This window comes from Acanthochromis polyacanthus, chromosome 21 (assembly GCF_021347895.1).
Source record: "Acanthochromis polyacanthus isolate Apoly-LR-REF ecotype Palm Island chromosome 21, KAUST_Apoly_ChrSc, whole genome shotgun sequence".
Lineage (NCBI taxonomy): Eukaryota > Metazoa > Chordata > Actinopteri > Pomacentridae > Acanthochromis > Acanthochromis polyacanthus.
The window spans coordinates 20,247,443-20,272,192 of NC_067133.1; the positions used below are offsets into that span (position 1 = coordinate 20,247,443).

At 40.5% G+C, this 24,750-nt stretch overlaps 1 protein-coding gene across 1 annotated transcript in view; it reads left to right on the top strand.

The window, feature by feature from the left end:
• Positions 1-24,750, top strand: part of baiap2a (BAR/IMD domain containing adaptor protein 2a) — a 58,726-nt gene that overhangs the window by 29,346 nt on the left and 4,630 nt on the right. Inside the window, exons 4-14 of the mRNA XM_051941506.1 lie at positions 4,421-4,482; positions 5,542-5,632; positions 9,031-9,085; positions 9,893-10,019; positions 18,006-18,158; positions 19,957-20,199; positions 20,826-21,057; positions 22,554-22,755; positions 22,886-22,954; positions 23,040-23,193; positions 23,438-23,475. Of these exons, the coding sequence (XP_051797466.1) occupies positions 4,421-4,482; positions 5,542-5,632; positions 9,031-9,085; positions 9,893-10,019; positions 18,006-18,158; positions 19,957-20,199; positions 20,826-21,057; positions 22,554-22,755; positions 22,886-22,954; positions 23,040-23,193; positions 23,438-23,475 (1,426 nt within the window). The remainder of the gene's footprint in view (positions 1-4,420; positions 4,483-5,541; positions 5,633-9,030; positions 9,086-9,892; positions 10,020-18,005; positions 18,159-19,956; positions 20,200-20,825; positions 21,058-22,553; positions 22,756-22,885; positions 22,955-23,039; positions 23,194-23,437; positions 23,476-24,750) is intronic.

The window sequence follows — 24,750 nt, forward strand, 5'->3', positions numbered from 1 at the left end:
GAATAACTGCTCTCCTTACCTCATTCTTCCCTCCACATGTTAGTTTTTTATCAGATCAAATTGTTTGTAATTCATTGCTTCTGCTGTCAGTGACAATGAAAAACAGAAGGAAAAAAAGGTGGGTTGAGGGGTTACTGCAGTGATCAAACTTTTTCTCAGGAGATTTACTTTTTTTCTGAGAGTTTAAGTCATGCTTCGTGGCTTTTTCAACCTTGTGCATGCTTCTGTAATGTTGCCAGTCTTCTATGGTACAATAAACTCTTGTAAAAATCAGGAGGGATAAAATGAAAGACATTTGACAAGTTTAAATGACATAGCTGTTGTTGCAATGTAAGAAATGCCAGCTATTGAAGACACAACAATCAATAATAATAATGATGACAATAATATTAAAAATAAGAGAGAGGGCATTGGCAAATTGAAGGTTAGATTAGTTTTTATGTTGGCTTTGTGTTTGATTTATATTAAACTATTTTGCTTTTTGTCATATTTCCCTCTAAACTGTTCTTACTTTCCCATACTCAGTATAATTTATTATGAAGTGTTGCCACTTTTAACATTTAAGAACAGTCAATAGGACTCAGCAATACTTGGACAGAAATACTCCAAGAGTATTGACAGAAAACCATACTGAGATGTTTTGGCTTTTTAGTTGTTACAAAATGCATTGTGTGGTTGAGGACAGTAGAACAGAGGCTGGGATTTTGGCTCTCTGCTATGAGATGGTTTGAAAATGCTGTCCAACTTCGTAGACCTTCTTGGAATTGATCTCAAAAATCCCTGATACTACCCTCTGGCCCATTTCTGTTTGGCAATCATGTGTTTCTCCCGTTAAGTCTTCATTGTGGCCTAAATGCATGACACCATTGCTGGACTAACTTATATTAGGCTAGTAGGTTGAGCAGCTGTGATGGCTGAGCTTCCAATTTTAGCAGTGTGTCATGTATATATCAGTCGTCTTCTCCTGTGAGAGGCTACATGAATGAGCAAAGCAGGAAATGAGTTCAAATTGAGTTTACCGTCTAGTGTACAAAACTAGTAAACAAATGTATGTTTTTGAGCATGAGAGACGAATGAATTGTAAGTATAAGCTGCTCTCGCTGCTGGATTAACTGTGTTTAGATGTTGTGGTTTCACAGAGAGTGTACCCACACATGTGTAAACAAACACGCACACACACACTCACACGGCCACCCAGAGTCTCAGCTATTATCAGCGTCTCGCACATTATCCTGCTGCCCCATTATGCTTGCCCAGTGGTTTGTATCCCCTGTGACTTGGCATGCCAGGTAGGCAGGCATTAACATCGCTGTTTAGCCACACACACTGTGCACACTCACATGTACTGCACACACACTCCTCTGGTGGGATATACACCACTCTTTTACCCCTTCAGGAAGTGCATATGCTGAGTGATAGCCGATAGTAAAGGGTGGAGATCTTCGAACAGTGTTTTGTAACACAACATTTTGCAGGCACTGCTCCTCATCTTGCAGCTTCTCCCATGGCAACGACCCTAGCATTATCCTGCTTCCATGACAACCCTTAGTGAATCTGGTTTGACCTTCACCAGTGATTCAGTGTCTCTCCATCCACCTCCATTCTCTCTCTCCATCTCTCTTGTTCTCTCTGTTCAGCACTGCAAACTTCCACTTTTTATTTCATTTTTTTTTCTGCTCCATAGCCCGCATTCTGTTATTCAGTTTTTTTTTCCCTTTTTCTCCACCTGTGTGGGTGTATCACGGCTGCTGTTACACAAGCAGTCAATAGATCTACACAAGCTGATGTCATACTTCAGGGGACAGTCTGTTCATATACACACAAGTCCTGCAACCATGCTTCCTCCTCTGACTCAGTGGTTTAAGCTAGCAGGCATGTGGCTGCTTGTTGCAGAGCTGCAGGTGCAGATCAACCTGAGCTCCTCTCCCAACAAAAGAACTATTGTTTTCTCTCTCTCAGGGACACAGGCGAGGTTCAAGTGAGCTGGGAAATATTGATACATTAGTGTAGGCTTTGACGACATATATGCGGATGTGTCTGTGTGTGATAGTTTATCTGTGTGTGCTGGAGCGAGCGGGTTTCGTTGACAGCTCTTGAGTTTGCAAGTGTGGCGATCAACCTGTCATGTCACTCTTATCCGGTATGCGGATATCCTTGTCATGCTGGCAGCTTTAGTGTCAAGTCTCACATGTTGTGTCATGCCTGTGGAACATTTTCTGTAGGAAGCAATAATGTTACATAATACATTCAGGTTTTTCTTACTGTGCCTCTTTATTGATTCTTGATTGAATTTTCCAATGTTAACTGCCCCTGAAGGTGGCAGTCCAATTTTCTGTTCCTGTTGTTGCGTGATATATTGAAGTTGCCATGGCAACCATCTGCATCTCCAAAGTGTGATTTTATTTATTTATTTTGGTTTCCCGTGCTTTGGCGTTGCACATTGTGCAGAAATAAAACTCCAGATGACAAGATGAGATCTCTCGTGGGTTTCATTCATTCTTTTCCTCTCTGGCTCCTTACAAACACAGTGTGCTGCGGCCAGATTACATGACATGTGTGAGTCTGCGTGCTTGCGTCTGCGGTGCGGTGATGGATGCTCATTAGTTAATTGATCCAGCTAGTTGAAGCCGCCAACAGAATGGCAGGGTTTCTAAGCTCGAAGGGCTGTGATCGGGGATGAGTATCTGTAAGCTGCTTAGCAGGCCTGCTGGGGACTGACAGGATGCTTCAGCCTGCTCCTCTACTTATGTGAAGTACAAAATCAGCCTTTTTATGTAGGGGTTAAAGGCCTGCCTGTCTTGGACATACAGAAATGTACCTGTCAGAAGTTGCATTGAATTGAGCAAATAGGAAAAAAATGTCTTGGTTTGATTCTGCTGCAGACTCTTACAGATTTCTGGTGATAATTAGGCTAGAAAGAGGGTTAAAATATGTCTTTATACTTTAGAAGATGCTGGAATTGCAATACAACACTTTCAGATGTTTTATATCTTCTAATTACAGTTTTGGTTTATGTACAGCTTGTAAATTCTAACTGTGGGGTAGTGGTAGTGTTTCTTACTTCCCCACAAAACGCACTTATCCATTCCACAGCTTTTTTTTTTTCTGTTTTGTTTTGTTTGTCACCGTCACTTCAGTGTTGTTACTTTGCTTTGTGTTTGCCGTCTGTTGAGCTAGAGACCACTCCAAAGCCCTTCAGTAAAGAACACAAGTTTGTTCTGAAACCACTTGAGCACAAGTTCTGATTTCACTTACGAAGCAATTTCAGATGGGCTGAGAATGTACTCTTATAGGTCAGCTTTCAAAAGAGGACAGAGCAGCAGGCAGGAGAGTGTGAAATGAGCCAGGGAAAAAAAACTGATTAGCTCTAAGTGTTGCACTTCAGTTCCTGCTCAGCTGTCCAGGATTTTTTTTTTTTCCCAAAATGGCTGCCGTTTTAAAACCTGCAGTGACATAATGATGCTTCATATTCGACCACATTATAGTTTCTTTTAAAAGATTATACTCGATTGCAGTTTATATGGTACTGCTCTGCTAATAAAAGCTATTTATATTCATATAACCTGTTGCATGACTGGCCAATTACTGAACTTTTCATCTTTTCAACCCAAAATCTGTTCAACATCTTCGACAAAAAGGGCCTATGGGGGCTTTGGACGGTCTGTTCAGGGAAATGTGTGTGTCTCATTTTTCTGTACATGTAGATCTCACACTGTCTTTCCACCAGGTCTTTATTTGTATATGTGTCTTTCGCTCAATGTAGCTCTTTGTGTTCCTTTCTTGACAATGCACTGCACATTCAGAAGAGGCAGCCTGTAGGTATATGAAAATGAAACGCTCACTAGCTGCATGACCCTTCCTTTATCGCCTTCTGGTTTTTGTTTTCTACTCCTTTATTATGTGGAGACTTTAACCTTTCTTTGAGATTTTTATTTGGTTGTTTTTTTTTTTCCCTTCTAGAAATCACATTGCCTGATTTTAAGATCAATCAAAGAAAGAAAGGCAATATGTTTGATCTCCACAAGACATCAGTACTGACACGCTTGAAGAACCAGACTTTAATTTGAAGCCTTTTGTTTCCCCCCAGCTTGTTTTGTTTTACACTTCAATTTGTCTTTTGTTTCTTTCATTTTCTGTACTTGCCATCACTTCATGATGTTTCAGTGTCTCTGTTTTCTGTTGTCTTGTGCCATAAACAAACTTTCATCATGTTCGTCATTGTCCCAGTTCCAAGTCACTTGTCCTGTATGTTTTTGTGTCCTGTATTTTTGCATGAGTTTTGCACGCTGGGGTATCTCCTACTTTTCTTGTTTCTCAGTTTTTTGTCCTCTTGTTTCCTACTGTTCTCTCTGTTTTCTGCTTTTGTTGTATGATATTGCTCATGTGTTTTCTCCTCGTCTTCCTATTTCTCCCTGTGTAGGGGATGTGCTGTTCCAGATGGCTGAGGTCCATAGACAGATCCAAGTGCAGCTAGAAGAGATGGTTGGTATTCTACGCTCAAAGGCTTTTCGCCATGTGGTTCGCCATTACTGCAATACATTGAAATATTTTACCAACAGATTAGAGAGGATAAGAAGTTATTAGAGCTAGAACACATTTTAGTTTGGCTGCGTAGTTTCCCTAAAACAATTTAACCAGCCATGATACAAACCTGTCCCTGGGCTCCACATTACATGGGATAAATGACGATAAAATGAACATGAGCTCACACTGAATGAAGAAACTTGCTGAGCCTATATAAATCCAAATTGCTAACACAGGAGGTGACTGGGGAAATCTAGTGAGTTAATTGAGCAGTATGGCATTCTGTGTAATTTCCCCCTTTGCTTCTGTGCATCTAATACAAAAGAGAGCCTGGACACAGGTGATGGGATTCATGTGGGTACTAGATGGCGTGAACACCTCCCATATGTGTGTAACAACTGCTGTCCAACCTACAGGCACTATGCAAAGCATGATACAGCCAAGACAGAGAGAGGAAAAAATAATCACATGATCGTATGCAGAGTAAGAAGAATTGATTGACTAAAGAGGTCATTCTCCAATGATTGAATATCTATATCGATATACTGTGGCAATGTGAACTAATCAATATCATTTAAATACAGAATGTTGTTTATTATGCTTCCTTATTGCTGTCGCATATCAAAACCACCTGACTTCAATTTTTCAGTTTGAGATATTGCGTTGTATCAAAAAGTATCCGCTTTTAATCCTAACCAAGGTAAATATGTGGAAATTAAAGGAAACAAGATAATAAAAACATTTATGAAAACAGGAATCCACCATTTATAACTGGATAGCAGCAAGACATATTTGTAAGATATTACTGCAATTTTTGGAGTCATTTGAGTAAATATTGTGTTAGACATCAGTGGCATTAGTAGTGATTTGCAAGGTCAGAGCTGCTCCACAAGTCAGGACTTTATTGGTAAAATATGTATCCAGAAACTGAGCAAAGAGGGTAACATATGTCAGTTATTGCTTAATGTGAAGAACATTTACTCATGTTTGCTCAATTTTTGTGCTTTTTTTTACCAGCTGAAATCCTTCCACAATGAGCTGCTGTCTGAGCTGGAGAAGAAAGTGGAGCTGGATGCTCGTTATTTGACTGTGAGTATCAGTGTCTGTAGCTCACTCTTAAGCACAATGAAATGGATTGTTATTTGACCAATAGGTTTCCTCAGGCTGTCAATGATCTGAACAAGTGATTAAAAAGATGGTAAGACATTACAGACATGTTTATGACAACACTAATTAGATCTTTGTGGGGAATATTTTGTACAAGCATCTAAAAATATTGAAATTGATGCAATTTTTAAAAAAAAAATAGCAATACCAGCTACTATATTTTTCCAAATGCTGCTGGTAATTTCTGCCATGTTCTTGAGCATTCAGATATACTGATGCAGTAGTTCTTCAAATACCAAATGAGCTTCTTATTCAGGTCCATCACTGAGAGAAAGTTGCACATTATGGCTGATCACAAGATAAGTAAAGACTATATCAAGAATTTTCAAGTGGCCGCAGGAAAAAGCACAAGGAATTTCAAGCTCTGAAAAATACGAAAGGGTGTGGTAGGACGCTGAAAGAGACCCTTGAACTGACAAAATGAATGGCCAAGAAGAATCCAAGAGACACCACTGAGGCCATCCTGATAAATCTGAGCAGTTCTGATACCAACATCTTAAGGCAGACAAGAACAGAAAAGCTTGCCTAGTCTTTGCAAAAGCTCACCTGGACGTAGAACAAAGCCATGAGATGAAAATGGAGTTGTTTAGAGACAAGGATATAGCTTTCAGCCAATGAGCCAAGCAACCTTGTCAAAGTAAATGTGACATTTTGAGAAAAGAGGACGGTATTAAGATTCGGGAGGAAAGCATCATGTCTGCACAAACAAAACTGCCCTTGGACAGCGTTGGACTGTCCAACACGACAGTGATCTGAAACATACAAACTTCTTCTTCTTTTCCTTTCGGCTTTTCCCTCAGGGTCGCCACAGCGAATCAATTGCCTCCATCTAACCCTGTCTGCTGCATCCTCTTCTCTCACACCAACTACCTTCATGTCCTCTTTAACCACATCCATAAACCTCCTCTTTGGTCTTCCTCTAGGCCTCCTGCCTGGCAGTGGGAAACTCAGCATCCTTCTACCAATATATTCACTCTCTCTCCTCTGGACATGTCCGAACCATCTCAGTCTGGCCTCTCTGACTTCATATCCAAAGCCTCTAACATGTGCTGTCCCTCTAATGTACTCATTCCTGATCCTAGCCATCCTGGTCACTCCCAAAGAGAACCTCAGCATCTTCAGTTCTGTTACCTCCAGCTCTGCCTCCTGTCTTTTCCTCAGGGACACTGTCTCCAGACCAAACAACATGGCTGGTCTCACCACAGTTTTGTAAACCTTTCCTTTCATTTAGCTGAAAACTCTTCTATCACACATCACACCTGACACTTTCTAACTTGTCAAAAAATTATTTTTTTAAAAAAAGAGCATTTTGAGTGGTCCAGCCAGAGTACAGAAAATAAATCCAATCAGACCAGCGTGATGGAGAGGAAGCCTTCCAACCTTAAAGACGTGGAGATTTCTTTCCAAAAATGGAGTGGTCTCATGGTCTAATATCCCAAGTAGAGACATGCAAAGAGCTTGTTTGCAATTTTAATAACTGTTGGGCAAATAAAGCCTTGCTATTGATTACCATTGTCATTAAAGGTGGATATGAATAGTTTTGCCGCTCCTTCCCCCAAGAAAAACCCCAGTAAACATACTGAATGTGATGGAGATGCAAACTCTTTGTTTTCGGGTCTGGTTTGAAGTCCTCCTTTGAGACAATAGAGGATTTGTCTATGAATATGTTTTGAAATAGCATTTCATGTCGTACTCATCCATCAAGAGTGGACTGATTAGAATAAACCCCTCCTGGAGTGGTGTGTGTATAAGTGTGTAAGCACTGTGGAGCTGGTCTACATGTGATATCTTTAGAATGAGTGGGGTTGGAGCCTGAGTGTAGAGCAGTACCGCTGTGCGTTGTTTTGTGGGATGGGATAATGTTGCCATTATTGTATTGTATTGTGGACGGACCATGTTATGATGTACTTCGGCTCACAGCTACTCACTCTCACACACGTACTTTGTATAATATTGCTTTTCATATTAAATACAAGAAAGCGAGTTAGGGAGATCCAGGAGAGACCTATAAGTAAAACTGATGTTGTCATTTTGAGTTGAAATTAAAATCGTGCTTGCTCTGATTTAACTATCTCCAAATAAGCATGGACTCCATGCAAATGAACCACATTTGTGTTTGCTGTCTAAACTGATATGGAAAAGATAAGAGATTGCTCCTGCTTTGTGCATTAGTTCAGATGCATTCGTCATTTCAGATATCTCTGTCGTGGCATATCCCGGAGCTTTTAACATCCATTACTTATTATGAATTTCTTACAGATCCGCCGCAGTGATAATAGCAATCGGTTTGCTTCACACTTTGTGAATTTATCGTACTGAAATTTTTGACTTGATTCATAAGGATTCGAGGGAAAGCATGCTGTGTTCTGCAGACAGAAGTCGTCCCAGTGGTGCTTCTCTCTCTCTGTCTCTCTCTCTTCTCTTTCTCTGTCTCTCTGTCTCTCTCTCTCTCTTCTCTCTCTCTGTCTCTCTCTGTCTCTCTCTCTCTCTCTTTTGTTTCTCAAATTGGTTTTGCAAGGTTTTAGAACTATCTTCAATCAGAATTTGGTAATAAACCTGAAATACAAAAATGTATAGATAATCAGTGAAGCAGATTTAGCCTTTACGAACAAAGGTCAGAATTCTTTAAGTGTACAGTCCATATATGTTCCCTGTACTTCTAATAGGATTTAAATGCACTAATGATCTGTCTGCAACAGTAGCCAGTGATTGAGGGTTGCGGGCAGAAGCAGCAAAAGTCCACTGGCTTTAGCTTTGTTAATTAGAAGGAACATTTCAGCTCAATGAAGTGGGTGCACAGGATGTTATCTTGTTTACCCGGTTTGACCTTGGATCTGCAGAAAAAGCTTTTCACAATAGCCACTTGTGTCCTCTGTGATCATTATTGTGATTTTTGTAGTTGGGGATTTTCCACCAGGGGTCTCTGTGTCGTCAGTTAAATGTAGATGTCCAATAGCGGAGCAATTGGTTGTGCTGCTTACCGTAAGGACTATGAGGAAATGAAAGGACAAGTCATCTATTGTTATTGGGCTTCAAAGACTACACCTGTGCACATATTTGTGGTCCTTTTTGTGTGGAAACATATTGAACAAATCAATATTTGGAGACGTTCTGTAAAAATTCATCATCAGCAGACGACGCGTGAGATGAAGACAGACAGCCCTTTTTTTTTTGTTAAAGTTTACTCTCAGCAAAGTCCGTTGCTGTTGGGGATTTTCAGTCCAGCTCAGACCTACAGAACTAATCTGCACATCTCCGTTATGAAATCCAAACACAGCAATGTGACACACTGCAAGACTCCCAGTGACAACAGCCAGCTTATTTCCTGCTCCTTTTCAGAATACCTGGCGCGTACCCACCTGCATCCTCAGTGTCTTACAGTATGCAAATACAGGTGTTGAACCCTTATGCATTGAGCTCTCCCTCCTCCAATTTGCCTCGTACAGAAACCACACGAGCTTTGTCACACCAGACACTGTTACTATAGCAACAGAGCTGATACAGCCGGCAACAAAGTTGTTTTTCTCAATTAAATAAATAATTAAGCAACATTAAATAAATCAAATAAATAAACAGTGGCTGTATAATGATTAGGCCATTCATTTAGCTGTTTTTCTGTTTTTTGTTTTCTTTTACATTGCAGGCTGTCACAGATTTCATTTCACTATGCTAGGAAATTAACTTGAGGTAATCAATTGCAGTGGATGTTTTAAGAGACAGTCGCCACGTTGCGCTGGTTGTAAATCAAACCTAGAGGACAAATAGAAAGCAAACATTGAAGCTTATAAAGGATTCATGCAAATTTAGTTGTTCCTTTAATTAGAGAGATTTCTTTTAGATTTCAAAGCCTTCTTGGACACACTGACAAAGAGCTTTCAAAAAATCGCCGCTTGCAGTCACAGCGCCAAGCAACAGTATAGTGTAACTTCAAGGTGACTTTTTTTTTTTGCATTCATACCTAAAGCAAATCTCTGCAAACTGCTTTTCACTCTGCTGTGAACCTGAGTTGAATCCAGACGTTGTTTTATGACCTTGAAATTTGATCTAACAAACTTGTGGGATAGGGTTGTCACGACTGCTGCTTACTAGGCTCATTTACTTTTCAGCCTCCTTCATGCTGACTTTTTATTTGTAGACCCTTTTAAGATGTCTAATTTTGTGTTTGTACGCTGCTTGTTGCCCCACGTAGGCTGCCCTGAAGGAAATACCAGATGGAACACAAGAGCAAAGGGGAGAGTCTGGAGAAGTGCCAGGCTGAACTAAAGAAGCTGCGCAGGAGAAGCCAGGGCAGCAAGAACCCCTCCAAGTATGGAGAGAAAGAGATGCAGGTAAGCTTATTGCTGAGTTTATCCACAGATGATGCTACCTCAGTTTCAATGAAAGTGGCAGATTTAAGCTTCGGAATAGACAGTTTAGAATTAATTATATTCTCTTGTAAAGAACAAGAAAATGGTAGAAAATGGAGCAAATTGAAATGTACGTCCTCTAAAGTAAGTTTTGTTGCACTGCTGGACTTCAGGCAGAGTTTGTGTGCATGTGGGTGATGGTTGGATATCAGATTTATGAGTCTTGGTTGAAAATAATGACTTTCTTCTTCATAAAGTAAAGAGAACACTCAAAACAGCCAGTGTGGGGGTGGAGGCGGTGGCAAAGAGGTGTCCTGAGTGGGAAGGCAAATAGTGGAGGTTTGATTATGATTCGTGTGCCCTGACAATCTTTATTACATCTACACACATTACAAACAGGCGCATAGACACACACACAAGAAAACAAACAAATCTACTACACTAATTGAAGTACTGGAGTGCACGCACTTAGTTCAGCCGGTGTATTCAGCACATGGCTTTGTCGGGTTTTAACAGGATGAGTAAAAGCGCAGCTTGCACATACACACAAATAGCTGACTCAATTATCCAAAGTGGCCTACATCAGATTGCAGAAATGTGAGGATGCTGTAGTTGTGCTGAGATTTAAATTATAAAGTCATATCAGAATGTTAAGCAGCTACATCATTTACCAAGGTTTTTGTCATTTTGACATTTTTTAAATAAATAGATTCATAGGTTCTGTCTTCCCGAAATGAAAGCATTTTTTTTTAAAAGCTGCGTGAAGTGATTTTATGTGCATGTTTGAAATAATTTCCATCTAGAGGAATATTTTTTTCATCAAACGGCAAACAATTCCAACTTGTCAGGAATGTTTGGATGTTAAATTGAAGTCTGATCCACCAAGTGATTAAAGCGGTGTTTGCATTATCGTTCATCTGATCATTTCCATCACAAATGGAGCGCTTCAGGTGAAATGAATGTTGATGAGTTGGAATGAACCTTCACTGTTAGACATAACTCAATTAGTTTTCTTTTCACGTTTAGTTTAATATCACTCGACCGCTTGCTTGACAGGAAGCTGTACAAGTATGCTGTCATATACATTAAATCATATGCCAAGACGCTCCGTCTTTGATATTCACTTGTAATAGTAGGACTTCACTGTTGTGTTGTTTGCGTGTTGTTTATTTGTTTCGTCTGCAAACAGTGTTACTGTCAGACTGAGAAAATGACACAGCAGAAAATGTCAACAGTGTGACTGCTGTTCCTCACAAGGATTTCAGTGGAAGTCTAACTGCCTGGAGGATGGAGGCAAAAATGTCAAACTACAGGTCAAGGCTGCAGCGTAACTACTGAGCTTCTGTTGGGTGTCCATGATGTGTGGCCACCCACGACAGAATTAGATGAAATTCCTGCCTGGACCAGAATATGATTCTACCAACACTTACAAACTTTACTGCTCAAAAGAAAGTGCATCTCCTCCGTCCACTCAGTTTACATACTGTCACACATACACACATGTGGCCTTTCCGTGTCTGGATGGTATGGCACTGCTGGATTGATCTGACTGCTGATGACACCTTACATTTGTGTCCACTGTGTCAAGAATTGCCATGGGGGAGATGCTTTTTGGTGCCATCAAGAAAGACATCAAAGCTGGCAGTGCGTGCTGCACGCCCATTGTGTAGCACAGCTTGAAATGGGAGGAGTATTTGAGGGCACTACACCATTAAGTCTTACGAATGGCAAGCTGCTGCATGTTCTTGACTGTTAGATAATTAGGCTTTGCCCAGGGCTCCAGTAGCACAATTTGATAGACTGAAACTGGAATGCCAAACAACATTATCCAGAAATAAAGAAGCACAAATAGATTTGTTTTTGAATAGTGTAAATCCTATTAAATGCCCCAGCAGGATGTTGACGTTCGTTACACTCCAGAATACAACAATGTTTACATGGTAACTTTCTCAGAGCCTTGTACATGTGATGGTTATGTGGAAGTCTCAATCAATCCATCAGACTTTATAGCATTTTCCATATAAATAAAATGCAGAACTGTCCTTTTTAAACACATGCATGATGTAACAACCAGATGAGATAAAATGACAAAAATAAGATGAAATAAGCTACATGACTAAAATAAACTAATAATGAAATTTAATATGATTTATTAAATTAGAGAGAGAATGAGATAGGAGTAGAAATAAACATTAATAAAACCAGAATAAAAATATGTAATAAACTATACTAATGTAATAAATATGTAATAAACTATAATAGACAAAAATATGTAAATTCAACTTTGATTCAATTCAGTTTTACTTATATAACGCAGATTCACAACGTGCATCTCACAGCGCTTAGCATAGTAAGGTACAGATCTTACAAATTATTAACAGAGAACAGAATACCCAACAATCCAAAGTTGCCTTTGGATTCCCGATGAATGATGGTAGGAAGACTCCAGAAAAGAAAAAAAAACAACTCTAGAATGGGGAGGGGAAGAATAACCTCAGACAGAACCAGGCTCAGGGAAGGCGGCCATCTGCCTCAATTGTTCGGGTGACTGCTTTTTCATTCACTAAATCAGTGAATAAAAAGAGAAAACGGTAAAAAAATCAGTTCTAAGAAGAGTAACAGCTTGTCTTAAAGGGTTATAAAAGACAGTGGAAACACCGCAGAACAGTTTGTCCTCTGGAGAGTAAAAATATGCTCATCAAATACGTATCTATCTTTAATAGTATTGGTGGTCCAAGAGCAAAGCTCGTGAAATGTTCACACAGCAGAGATTCATGTTGTTGACATTTCCTGGCAATCTGCCTATTAGATTTGGATATTTCGTTACCATTTGACGAGCTGACTCAAAATGAAACATCCAAAATCATTTGCATTTGTACAAATATCCACAGAAGATTTTATTGAACTTGAATCAATATATTTTACATTCTCTGACTCACCAGATATTTGTTGCAGGTAAATTGGTTATTTGAGGTGGAGCTGTCCTCTTCTTCCACCATCTGCACGTTTTGATTTCAAGATCCACTTGAAATCAATTTCAACTTTCAATTTTATTTATTTATACAGTGCCAATTCACAACATATGTTATCTCATAGCAGTTAGCATAGTAAGGTAAAGACCTTACTCACTTTTTAAACAGAGAAGTCAACAATCCAAAGTTCCCATTGGCTTCCCTTTGAGCAAACAGTTGGCAACTACGACTACTCCAAGCTAATATTCTACCACATTGAAAATTTTCAAGTTTTGCGCAGGATTTAGATCAAACAGTAAGGTGTCCCTGCTAGGTTTTAGGTGGATTATCCAATTTTATTGATACTATTCGCCTACTTGTGTGCAAATGTCTACCAAAACAACTACAGCCATGGCCATAAGTTTGGACACAAGTACCATGACACTTGTGAATCTTAGAAATACCACAAAATTGTCACTTACAATATACTTATGTTCTGTAATAGAGCATCAAAACAGACATAAGTCATGCTGTGTCCAAACTTATGGCCATGGCTGTATATTGTAAGTGACAATTTTGTGGTATTTTCTAAGATTCACAAGCGTCATGGTACTTGTGTCCAAACTATGGCCATGGCTGTATTTTTAAGGGGTCCCAGAAGTCACGTCCTTCGCTTAGCTCTGCCCAAGTCAATCAAGATTGTTTATAGAAATACAAATAGGAAAAGCTTTTTTTTTTTCTCTTTCTCCCCTATACAGAATAATACTGACATGCAGCCACCCCATATGTGCAACAGAATGGGCTACACCCGAGCAAGACTAGTTCCATGGTTCACACGTCATGACGGATGTTTCCATGGCACCAGCGAGGAGGTTATATCGGGAATTCAACAAAACCATAGGGTTTTTTCGAGCCATGTGGTACTATTTTTCATTGCCAGAGCTTGATGTAATACAGTCTTGCTGAGAACAAAGTTATAAAATATACAAGTAGAGAGAGAACAGATAGATTGATTGACTGACATCCATAGGCTGAGCTGCTTGCAGAGAAAGCAAAAACCAGTTTTACTTTGTGCGTATTGGGTATAGAGTAGTAGTATTATCCCACAATCTTACTGCGTCTGTATGACTGATCAGTTGGGCCCATCTGTGCATAAGAAAGAGCTCATCAGGCTCTGGACTCATAATGTACAGTCAGTTTGCAGAAAAAAGAGAAATCAATCTTCCTTTCTCATTTTCAGCTCGCTTACTTTCACTGATCATATCACGGCTGTGGGCGTGTGAGAGAAAAGTCAACTCGTCTGCGCCTGAGCCGCGCAGGGAGACGACACACTGAGAGGGAAAGCCTGCACTCCCACAAGACCTGTGCATCAACACTGACAACCATCCACTAGGAAGAGTTAGATAGTGACCGGCAGCAAATATAAAACCCACAGTTGTGGTGGCAGGAGATGGTTCTCACAGACAGTGGGAGGGCAGTTGAGAAAGTTTGCTCAGGCAAGCTCAATATTCCCTCCTCCTCCACATCTGTGTTATTTTAACAGATGAGAGGCACTAAGTTTCTTTTTATCTCCGCTCGTTTCATTAAAAAGTAAAGTACGTCTGAACACAGTCTGGCAGCAGACGCATTATGGTGGCTGCGTTTCATTGATCGCCGTCCCCATCACTCTCGTCCTCCTCTCTCTTGCACTCTTGCTGTTGTCTCTCCTACTTCTCTTTCTGTCTTTCCTCCCCCTCCCTGTTATCCCCCTGCCTTTAGACTCTTTCGCTGCTCATCAATGGGTGAAACCTGCTAAAATGCTAATCAGTTCATTATGTAGTACACTGGAGGAGACCAAGGTACCATAGAAAGGGGTTCATCTTGATAAACTCCTTTGCTCGCAGTCTGCTAATAAGAGCCCAGACCAGAGACAGACGGAGTTCAGGATTAAGAATTAATGCCATGAGATGTTGATAAGCTCTGGGCTTCTTCAGCTTGGTGTCATAAAAACTGTAAAGTGATTCCAGCCTGGAATTTTTGGTGCATGCATTCATGCCCATCCAGAATAAGGTGCCGGTGACATCGACACAAGATACGCACTGACAAACACAAGAGGTACTGTAGGTGTAGGCGCTTTGTGTGTGCCCCAGAGCATTACAATACAAGTTCTTTTGAAATCCAAAGACTGCTGATGATGAAGGAACAGAAGAGCAGAACCTAAGCAGCTCTGAACTGTGCAGGGAAAGGCTTTTGAATCTCAACAGCAATAAATGGAGTGTAAACAGTTTTGTTGTTGTAAATCTGACTGTATTCTTCACTTTTCTTCACTTCCCATTACTTGCATTTACTGGAAACTGTGACAGTGTACAGTGTAATGGAGTGCATCGTGTTCAATGCATTCTTTATTTATTTTTCTTGCTGGTGTATAGGATTTTTGTCCTGAATATGTCACTGTGAGGAGACATACAGAGAGGCGGTATGTTTAGTTAAGGACAGCACTGACATGTTGCAGGTTTCATTTATATTCGTAAACTTTGCAAACAAGTCACTCCAGCTGTTATGTAACCTGGGGTCAGTCTGATATAATAGCTGATTGCATCTGCCTGGATTTTCCCTACTGCACTCATTGTCTTGGGTTATTTGTGACCTTTTGAATGGTTGGAGAATTGGACCCATGTGGATTTGACAAGAAGAGAGGGCACACTGGTTGAGGCCGCTCCTATTAGCTCTGCTTAGAAGGGCTAGAGAGGCAAGCAGGCTGTGAGTCAGAGACTGCGAAAACAAAAACGGTCCACTCCACCAGAGAGACAGAAGGGAAAAGGGGGCAGTCACGTGGCTAGGATCTCTAAATGGTCTTATGTGGCTTCCTTTCGCAAATTCATCACAAACGTTAGCAACAAGGTGTCCAGTCTGTGTGTCCTGTCGCCAAACATTTCTCTAATTCACAGCATATTTCTCTCCTCCTTTCTTTCTCCTATCTTTTTTCTCTCTGCAGTATAGAGTATGACTCATACCAAAACAAATTCACTATCTTTAACTTTTTTCACACAAAAGAAAAAGATGGACTTTATAAAGAAAAAAAAAGGGAGATCTCAACTTGGCAGCTGCGGCGGCACATCTACAATAGCATGACTTTGCTCTTTCCTTCACATTGCACTTTGTTGAGAGGATGCTCAGGACTTTAACTGAAGGCTGTGCTGGTAGAAACAACAGCAACTAGCTGAACCAGTTGAAAGCACTTGATTTGAGATTAAATTGTACAGAAAGAACACAATAAGGTTGTGTTCCTCTCAGGAAGAAAGAAGTGTGATCATCCTTTCATCCCTTCCTTGCTTGATTTTACAACTTGGCACACTGGATTTTGGATAATGGCGCAGGTGGATTTCTTCCAGTGATAATGCGCAAAGCCATTCCTCATGATGTTTGTGTTCAGAGTCATTTAGGCCACTTAAAATATTCCTCCACCCCTTGGAATCCCAATGAACCAGCCTCTTTTGCTGTTGGAGTGGGAAGTAGTGTGCTCTGGTGGTTACTAAATGAAATACGTCCTGCACTGTGTGGCAGCACCACAGGAGCTTACATTTGGCTGCAGGGAGGAACTCCAACTTAATAAACTTCATCAGTCTTTGTGGAATATGGTGTACAACTTTTTAAACTGTACTTTATGCTTTGAGAGCGCTGAACTTGACAAACTCTTAATCACACTGGAGCAGCTGTAAAATGGGTTTTGGCAGTTTTCTCTCTGAAGCCACTGAGGCCTCAAATGACTAAGTATCTCAGTGATCCTCAAACTTGATCCAGACTGATCCAAGCTCAACCAATTTTGAATTACAGCAGGGTGTGGGTGTCTCATGTCAACATTTAACATTTGTATATAAGAATTCCAAGCAAATTGTGTTCAGTGATAAAGACTAGCCAAATCAACTGGTGTATCCAATTAAACATATGTATATATGGTTAACATTTACCACAATGCTAACTTCAAACCTACCAATAACCAAAAGTAAAGTTCAGTCTAGATCAAATCAAGTATTTATAACACTCTCTTCTAGTCAGTATTTATCAGCAGATGTTACAGTATTAAAGCCATGAAACCGCACTCAGTTGACCTACTTTTAGACTACAGCATGTTACACTCTCAGCTAACAACATGCAAATGTTGCGCTTTGTAAATACAGTACTTGATATGTGCATGCACAAGAACACCTTTCCTCTTCAAAGTAAGACTCCCTATAGCTTCTCGCCATTGTTACAGGTGTGTGTGTGTGTGTGTGTGTGTGTGTGTGTGAGTGTGTGAGAGAGAGAGAGAGAGAGAGTGTGTTCATACTAAGACAAACTGACAGTGCTGGATCTCTCTCTTTTGCATTGCAGCCATTGCTCACACTTATACAGACATTAACACACCTGTTATGTGTTGTTGTCCTACATGTAAAATGGAATAGTGGGTCTTTGTTGAGCAGTTCCTTCTCCACACCATGAGATCTTCAGTCATAATTGCTTTGCCTCGATAGCACTCGGCAGGGAAAATCTGGCTCCAGAAAGTTACTGACTAAGGCTCTCGCCTTGCACAACTATTACTGCCAAGGTGCACTTAACCCTTAATTGCTCCAGTGGAGCTGTGCCGTGATTGACAGTACAAGATTGTGCTGTACTGAGCAGGTGTGAATGTGTGTAACTGCATGAATGTGAAGCAGGGTGTTATTAAAAAATACTTCGGTGGTAGCCAGCTGCTTGGACCTTGTCCTGGCCAGACTTTGTGTCTCATTGGCCTTACAGACTAAATACTGGCCTTTTTTTCGTATTTTTGTTCTTACAGTAGCTATGAAGCATCTGCAGTGCACCACTAACTGTCTCAGCGGGTAGAAATCATAGCAGCAGTACAAGGGTGTTGAGCACAGAGGGTCTGTGTATTGAATGTTTTCTTTTTGTTTCAAGCTCCTGCATGTTGTCATTGTTTTGGACAAATCGGTAGATTTTATGTTTAACCAAAACGACCCATTAGACTCATGTCCATATGTCACTGTGTGTTTTTCCTCAGTTTGTGGAGACCATCAGCAGTAAGCAGACTGAGCTGGACACCTTCATCGCTGAGGGATACAAGACAGCCTTGTCCGAGGAGCGTCGCAGGTACTGCTTCCTTGTCGATCGCCAGTGTGCTGTGGCAAAGAACAACAGTGCCTACCATGGAAAGGTAAGTCCAAGTGTCATGTCATGTTTTTTCATTCAAGCCCATTTAATTTAAACATAAATAATCTCATAGGTAAAACTTTGAAGTAAGGTGCAACGCTGTAGTGTGTGGAACCTTGATGCTCAGAACAAGAAGTCAAAAGATCAAATACACTTCCAGAGCCCTTAATAAAGTTAATACACTGACATGAGCTTGTGAGAATCAGTGTTTCTTTTAATATGTTGCTCAGTTATCAAATACTTCTTTGCAGTAGCTCCTCAAGCTTTTTTAAGTAATTTTGGTCTTCCAGCTAATAAGAAACAGGTTTTCCTCGTTCTATCTTCAAAACGAAATTTTTAGAAATGGTTAAGACTATTTATAAAACTAAACTTCCTCCGTTTTTGATATTGTGCTGATTTTATCCAGCTACACCCCTATGTGTTATTTTTTTAACTTGCATGCAGTAAACCACTGTTGAGCAAAAAGAGCAAACTAGGAGATATATAATTCAAAGTCACATTAGCTTTCACCGCTCATAGGGGCCCTCTTCATTTTAAAAATTCATTAAGACTGTAGACAATACCCAGCTGACAGGCAAATCTGAAGCTGTAATCCATCATTGCACCTTCGAGCATCTGGTCACCTTTTTTTTTATGCAGAGAACTGCTTCACTTTTCTACTTCATGAAAGACTTATAGGGAAAAAAAAATCAAAAATATTTAATCTAGAGCAAGATGAATTATAACGTGAACAGCACAAGAGTTGCAAACTGCTTCTCACCCCTATTGTTTACAACAGCAGTCACTGGAGGATTTTTCTGCATATGTGTTATTTTCATATTGCTGCTGACACCTGAAGTAAAGAATCTTTGAGTACAAGCAATTTCCCCCCTATATCATACAATCAAAGACAGCGGAGAACTATGAAAGTATTATTTAGTCATTTCAATTATTTATGATTGTTGTATGTGTGTGTGTGGGCGTGTGTGCTCCAAATGCATGCCTATCCATTTCTCAAGAATATCAAATTCGTGGGTAATGGAGTAGATCGGTCTCCTGGGATTACTGGTGGGTGTGAACTGCCAGCCTGAAGATGTGGCTGGAGGAGGACAGTGTGTGCGTGCGTGGTGTGTGTGCGTGTGCGTGCGTGTGTGCGTGCGTGTGTGCGTGCGTGCGTGCGCGTGTGTGCGCGTGTGTGTGTGTGTGTGTGTGTGTGTGTGTGTGTGTGGCGACTATACTGCCACTGCTTTTTTTTTCTTTTAACATGGAGTCTAGTCATTAATCAGGATGGGGGAGTGCGTAGGAAGAGTTCACCTTCAGCAAACTAAGGACCCTCTCCCAAAGGGTTCCTGGTGTGTTCTTGCCTGTGTGTAAGAACACTGTGTATATATATATATATATGTATGAGAAAAAGAAAAATACATGATGAATACAAACAAATTGTTCATTTACTGGGACAAAATGCAATCTGGGCATGTGTGTGAATAGTATAAAAAATGAACATGCTCTATCTATCTCTGTTTTGTAAATTATCGAAAGAAAAGCTGTGTCCACAGGCTGTGAGATGCTGCAGTGGGCAGCTTGGTTGCATGTTCGTCTGCCTCACCCACGCAGCACATTATCATAACTGTACAAAGGCCACTGGTCAAGGATGCACAGTGAGGAAATATCTTTGAGGACTGAATGGTTTTTATTGAATAGGAAAAGCTGAACCAAGGTTTTTTTTTCTCTAGTCACATTGCAGCTACATAGATATATCCCATCTTTTAATTCTGCATAGTCTATAAGTTTATTCATTTTCCCCCAACCTTCATCCTTTTTAGGGTAAAGACCTTCTGACGCAGAAGATCCCAGTGTGGCAGCAGGCCTGCTCGGACCCCAACAAGCTGCCAGAGAGGGCCATGCTCCTGGCCCAGCAAATGGGCTCTGCTGCCCTAGGGGGCACAAGTCCACTGCATACCTCAAAATCCAACCTGGTCATCTCAGACCCCATCCCCGGGGCCCAGCCTCTCCCTGTGCCCCCAGAGTTGGCTGTGTTTATGGGTAGTGGCCTTGGACACCCAGCGGTGAGTTAAACAAATGAGTGGCTGATGGGTACTAAACATGTATCTGTTTGTATTTTTTAAATACTATGTATGTTTTATGGTAAAAAAAAAAAAAAAAAGCTATAGGAAGCAAAGTTTTTAGTGAGAGACAGTACTTAAGGGTAAATTTTGATGCTAGTTTAAATTTCTGCTATGGTATCATTTTTAATACAAAAATGTAGCTTTGTTTTTCTTAAGGAAACTGAATCATTGAAGTTGAAATACTTCAGTTTATTTCCTCAGGGGTACCACTATGAAGGAACTAACGTTACTATCTTAATGTCAGCTTATCCACTTTTGGCCCTCCATAAGGAAGCAAATCACTGTAAAGATGGCACTCCAGTTAATGAGCTGTTTGAAGTCTACATTTCATGCAGGGTAGCAACTGACAGATGAGACTTGGATGAACTCCCACTAGATTTCATTTCTCCAAAACCAAAACCGAAGTAATGGTTTTTGTTTTTTATCCATATATTCATATTTAAACAGCAGAGCTTCCAAACATATCATCATTTCAGCTTCGTTGCTGCTAAAGTGTTTCACAGGGTAAGCCATTTTACAAGTCTACTGTACACACTGAATTTGTGTAATCCACTTGATTATTGCAGAGGCTGATGGGCCCTGATGGCATGTCCATGGTCAATGGGACAACAGGAGTCCATGGAGAGGAATTTTGGACAGATGGGGGAACGTTGTCTGTGTCCCAGGTCAGGCCTTCGTCCCCTCAGACCCAGGCACAGGGTCAGTCCCAGGCCCAGCCCCAGAGACAGGTCAGCGATGTCTACTCCAACACCCTTCCTGTTCGCAGGCCTGCCCCCGCCAAGAATAAAAACCCAGTGGGTAAGATATCTAAACTCTCTTAGGATCTAAATTCAACAGTAGCACTATAGTAAGAAAATCACCAACAGAATCTATAAAGGAGCATCGAAATTAATCCCAGCATTGCACTTGGAGGACAAAGCTGATGTTTCAACAGTTTGTTTTCCTGTAATGTCAACGGCAGTATTAAAAAATACAGCAATTTTCAATTTCAATAGCACTACTCAGTTTGAAAAGAATTAGTCATTCGAGAATGATTGAGGTGACTTTGCAGAAAATATATGCATATTCATCCATCCATTATCTATACATCGTCTTATTCTTCATTAGGGTTTGGGGGTGCTGGAGTCTATCCCAGCCCACTTAGGGTGAAGGCAGGGGAAACCCTGGACAGGTCACCGGTCTATCACAATCACACTTGCATTCACACTTAGAGTTTATGCATGTTCAATTAAATTAAATGTATTTATTGCGCAAATTCAGAACACGTCATTTTATAGCACTTAGCAGAGTACAGTACAGACCTTAAAATATTAAAATAAACAGAGAACGGAAAACCTAACAATCCAAAGTTGCCTATCTCTATGAGCGACAGTGGGAAGGAAGGAAAAACACACCGTGGAATAGGGAGGGAGAAAAAAATCAGACCGAACCAAGCTCAGGGAAAGCGGCCATTCTTATATGGTGTAACACTGACAAAGGTATCCAAAGTAGTTTTTTTTTGCTTTGGATGTCATTCGGAACTTGATTTGCCCTCTTCATTCAGAGCTTTGTAATGCTAATTTAAATGTTCAAAAAACTAGTCATGTTGTTGCTGCAACAATTGCAAGACACTGCCAACAGTAACTGTTGTTGATCAAGAACATCCTTTCTATCGTCAGATATTTCTATACAGCTAATATTGCATTTCTCTTTGCAACAAAACCTTCATTTTCAGTGTTTCTCTCCTATAAAATTACCTACGAAACCCTTAAACCAAAGTAAGTTCTATGAGACAAACTCTTCTTGTAGATTTGTGGAAACTTCACTTTTAGTATCAAGCAGCAGAGAAAGTAATAGCATGATGGGTTTGATGGGTTTGTGTGAACATACACACATTACAATGCTGACAGATTACATTGTGCAGCCCTACTTAAAACTTTATTGAGGAGCATTTTAGCATTGTGCAAATACTTGCCATCAGAATTAAACTTACATAAGGTTGAGAACTGTTGTTCTACAGTGTCCCAAAGAAGGAATAGGAACAAGCAGCATAAAGCGAAACAAAAAGATTTGTCAGAAATACTGGCATGATTTGAGATGTAGATACTACCCATTATTTCAACCATAGTTCGATTGTTTACCATGATTACCCCAATTTTCAGTTTACCTGGCAAGCTATGTGGTTGTTTGCAAATGCAATACAAAAATGAGTGCATCTCTCTGGATGTGCCTAAAAACAAGTGTTGCTGTTAGCTTCCACTGCAGGTTTACTTCTTTCCAGCATTTTGTGACTAGTATTCTGCAAACCTCCACAGGAGAGACACGAACCCTGCCCAGGTCCAGTTCCATGGCAGCAGGACTGGAAAAGAACGGGCGCTCCCGTGTCCAGGCCATCTTCTCTCACGCCGCGGGTGACAACAGCACCCTGCTCAGTTTCTCCGAGGGGGATGTCATCACTCTGTTAGTGCCTGAAGCCCGTGATGGCTGGCACTATGGGGAAAACGAGAAAAACAAGATGTAAGTAATGTATTCATTCATTCTGTTTTGCCTGAATCCATAACATGAAATTGGATAAATATATAACCCACGTACAGGTACACTGAAAGTAGAGCATACCTTTGAATAAGAGCTGCACTTTTCCACTCAGGCGTGGCTGGTTCCCATTCTCCTACACGCGTGTGCTGCCAGAGAGTGATGGCGAGAAGCTCAGAGTGAAGTATGTGGCAGTTGTCATAAACATTGTGACATTAATGAGCCCAAATGACTCAAAGTCTGAGGCTATTGTTTCCCTACCTTTTCAGCCTGCACCATGGGAAAAGTAGCAGCACAGGGAACTTGTTGGAGAACGATGCATCACTGCCCACACCTGACTACGGCCTGACCGCCCGACTGCTGGCACAGAGCCTAGCACAGACCCGCCCGCGCCCCTACAGCATGGCAGGCTTTGGCACACAGGTACTATAATGTGTAGTATCCATGAGCAAGACTTTCTACACATGTTGCTGCGGCTTAGTTAATTTGTAGCTCCTGTTTTGTTTCATCTTATGTTGCATAATTGGATATGAGTAATCCTGCAGCATCTGAAAGAGACTTTGCTCAGTTTCTGCTGCCACCTAGTGTTTAGATTTAGATTTAGCGGGCACTTCAATACTAGATTTGCACGTAAACAATATAAAACTATTACTTTTTCTTTTTTTAGCCTGCTATTGAGGATTATGACGGCCGCTTTGCCACAAGGTAAGTGCCTTTTTTGCAGTGACCACTAAGTAATCATTGATACTGTATGACTGCTGCTGCCATCTGAATTGTTTAAATGGGAAGTAATGACGTATTACAAGAGAACACAAAAAGGCAACATATGCAACATTTCATTATAATGTTGCCTCAAGCAGGAGAGGAAAATGAGAACACTCAAGGATGCTTTTATCAAATGATCAATAAAAAAAGTCTAAATTTTCAGCCACACTTTGGTCTGAGAATTTAACTTGTAGAGGCATTCAGCACAAAATAGTGAAGTATGTTGGCTTCTTTAGAAACTGTGATGTACACAGCAAGCAAACTGGTGTCTGAACCATTTAGTATGACAAGTAGGCTTGCAACAGTTATTTGTATTTTTCTTAGTTTGTTTTATGTTTGTTTCCTTTTTTCTGTTGATTGTTAGGCATCTAAACTGTCAGAAAATTTGTGGACAGTCTCGATTTTCCAGTGCCATTGTCAGTTACTAGTTATTTTAAAGCCAGTAGTCTAAAACCCAAAGATGTTCAATTAACAAAGACTTCAAACTGAGAAAAGCAGCAAATCCTCACATCAAAGAAGCTAGAGCCTCAGTTGAACCACAGAGTCTTTGGAAGGCCTTTTTTATTTGACAAATGACTTAGATGGGTAATCAGTATTCAGAACAGTCGGCGATTGATTTTCCCTCAATCAGCTAATTGTTTCAGGACTAATGAGGCATCTAGTTAAGCTCAAGTGATAGATCAAATGTTTGCACAACCTCTCCTTTGAATATATATATATTTTTATAGTGTCTTCTTTGTCCTTCCCTCTTTGCTCTTCCTTGCATTCACTTTTTTTTATATAGCTTTTAAAAATAATGAACGCAGTCTAGCAGGGTCAGTGTCTCAGTTTATTTTCAGCGCGCTCTTGGCCCAGTATATTGTAACTGGAGTCCAATCAAGACCTTGCTGACTCAGAGTTGTGTGAGGTTAAGGTTAAGCGTTAAGCTGTGCCTGTTTCTGTCCAACCAGGGAGTACATTGTTGTGTATATATATGTGTGTATGTATGTGTGTGACAGAATAGAATGTCCTGGAGTATGTATGCTTTTGTACTGGTGGGGTACCTTTTTTGTGACAGTAGACATCATGCTGACCTCATCTCAATCATCACTGCTTGTCAGCCTGGGGCTTTGGGCACCGGTGTCAAGCTATTTTGCGTACTCCTGTCTGCTCTAAATGTTTTTGTGTTTGTGATTTTTCAATTGTCTGTATCAGTATATTAAGACAACGCTGTCC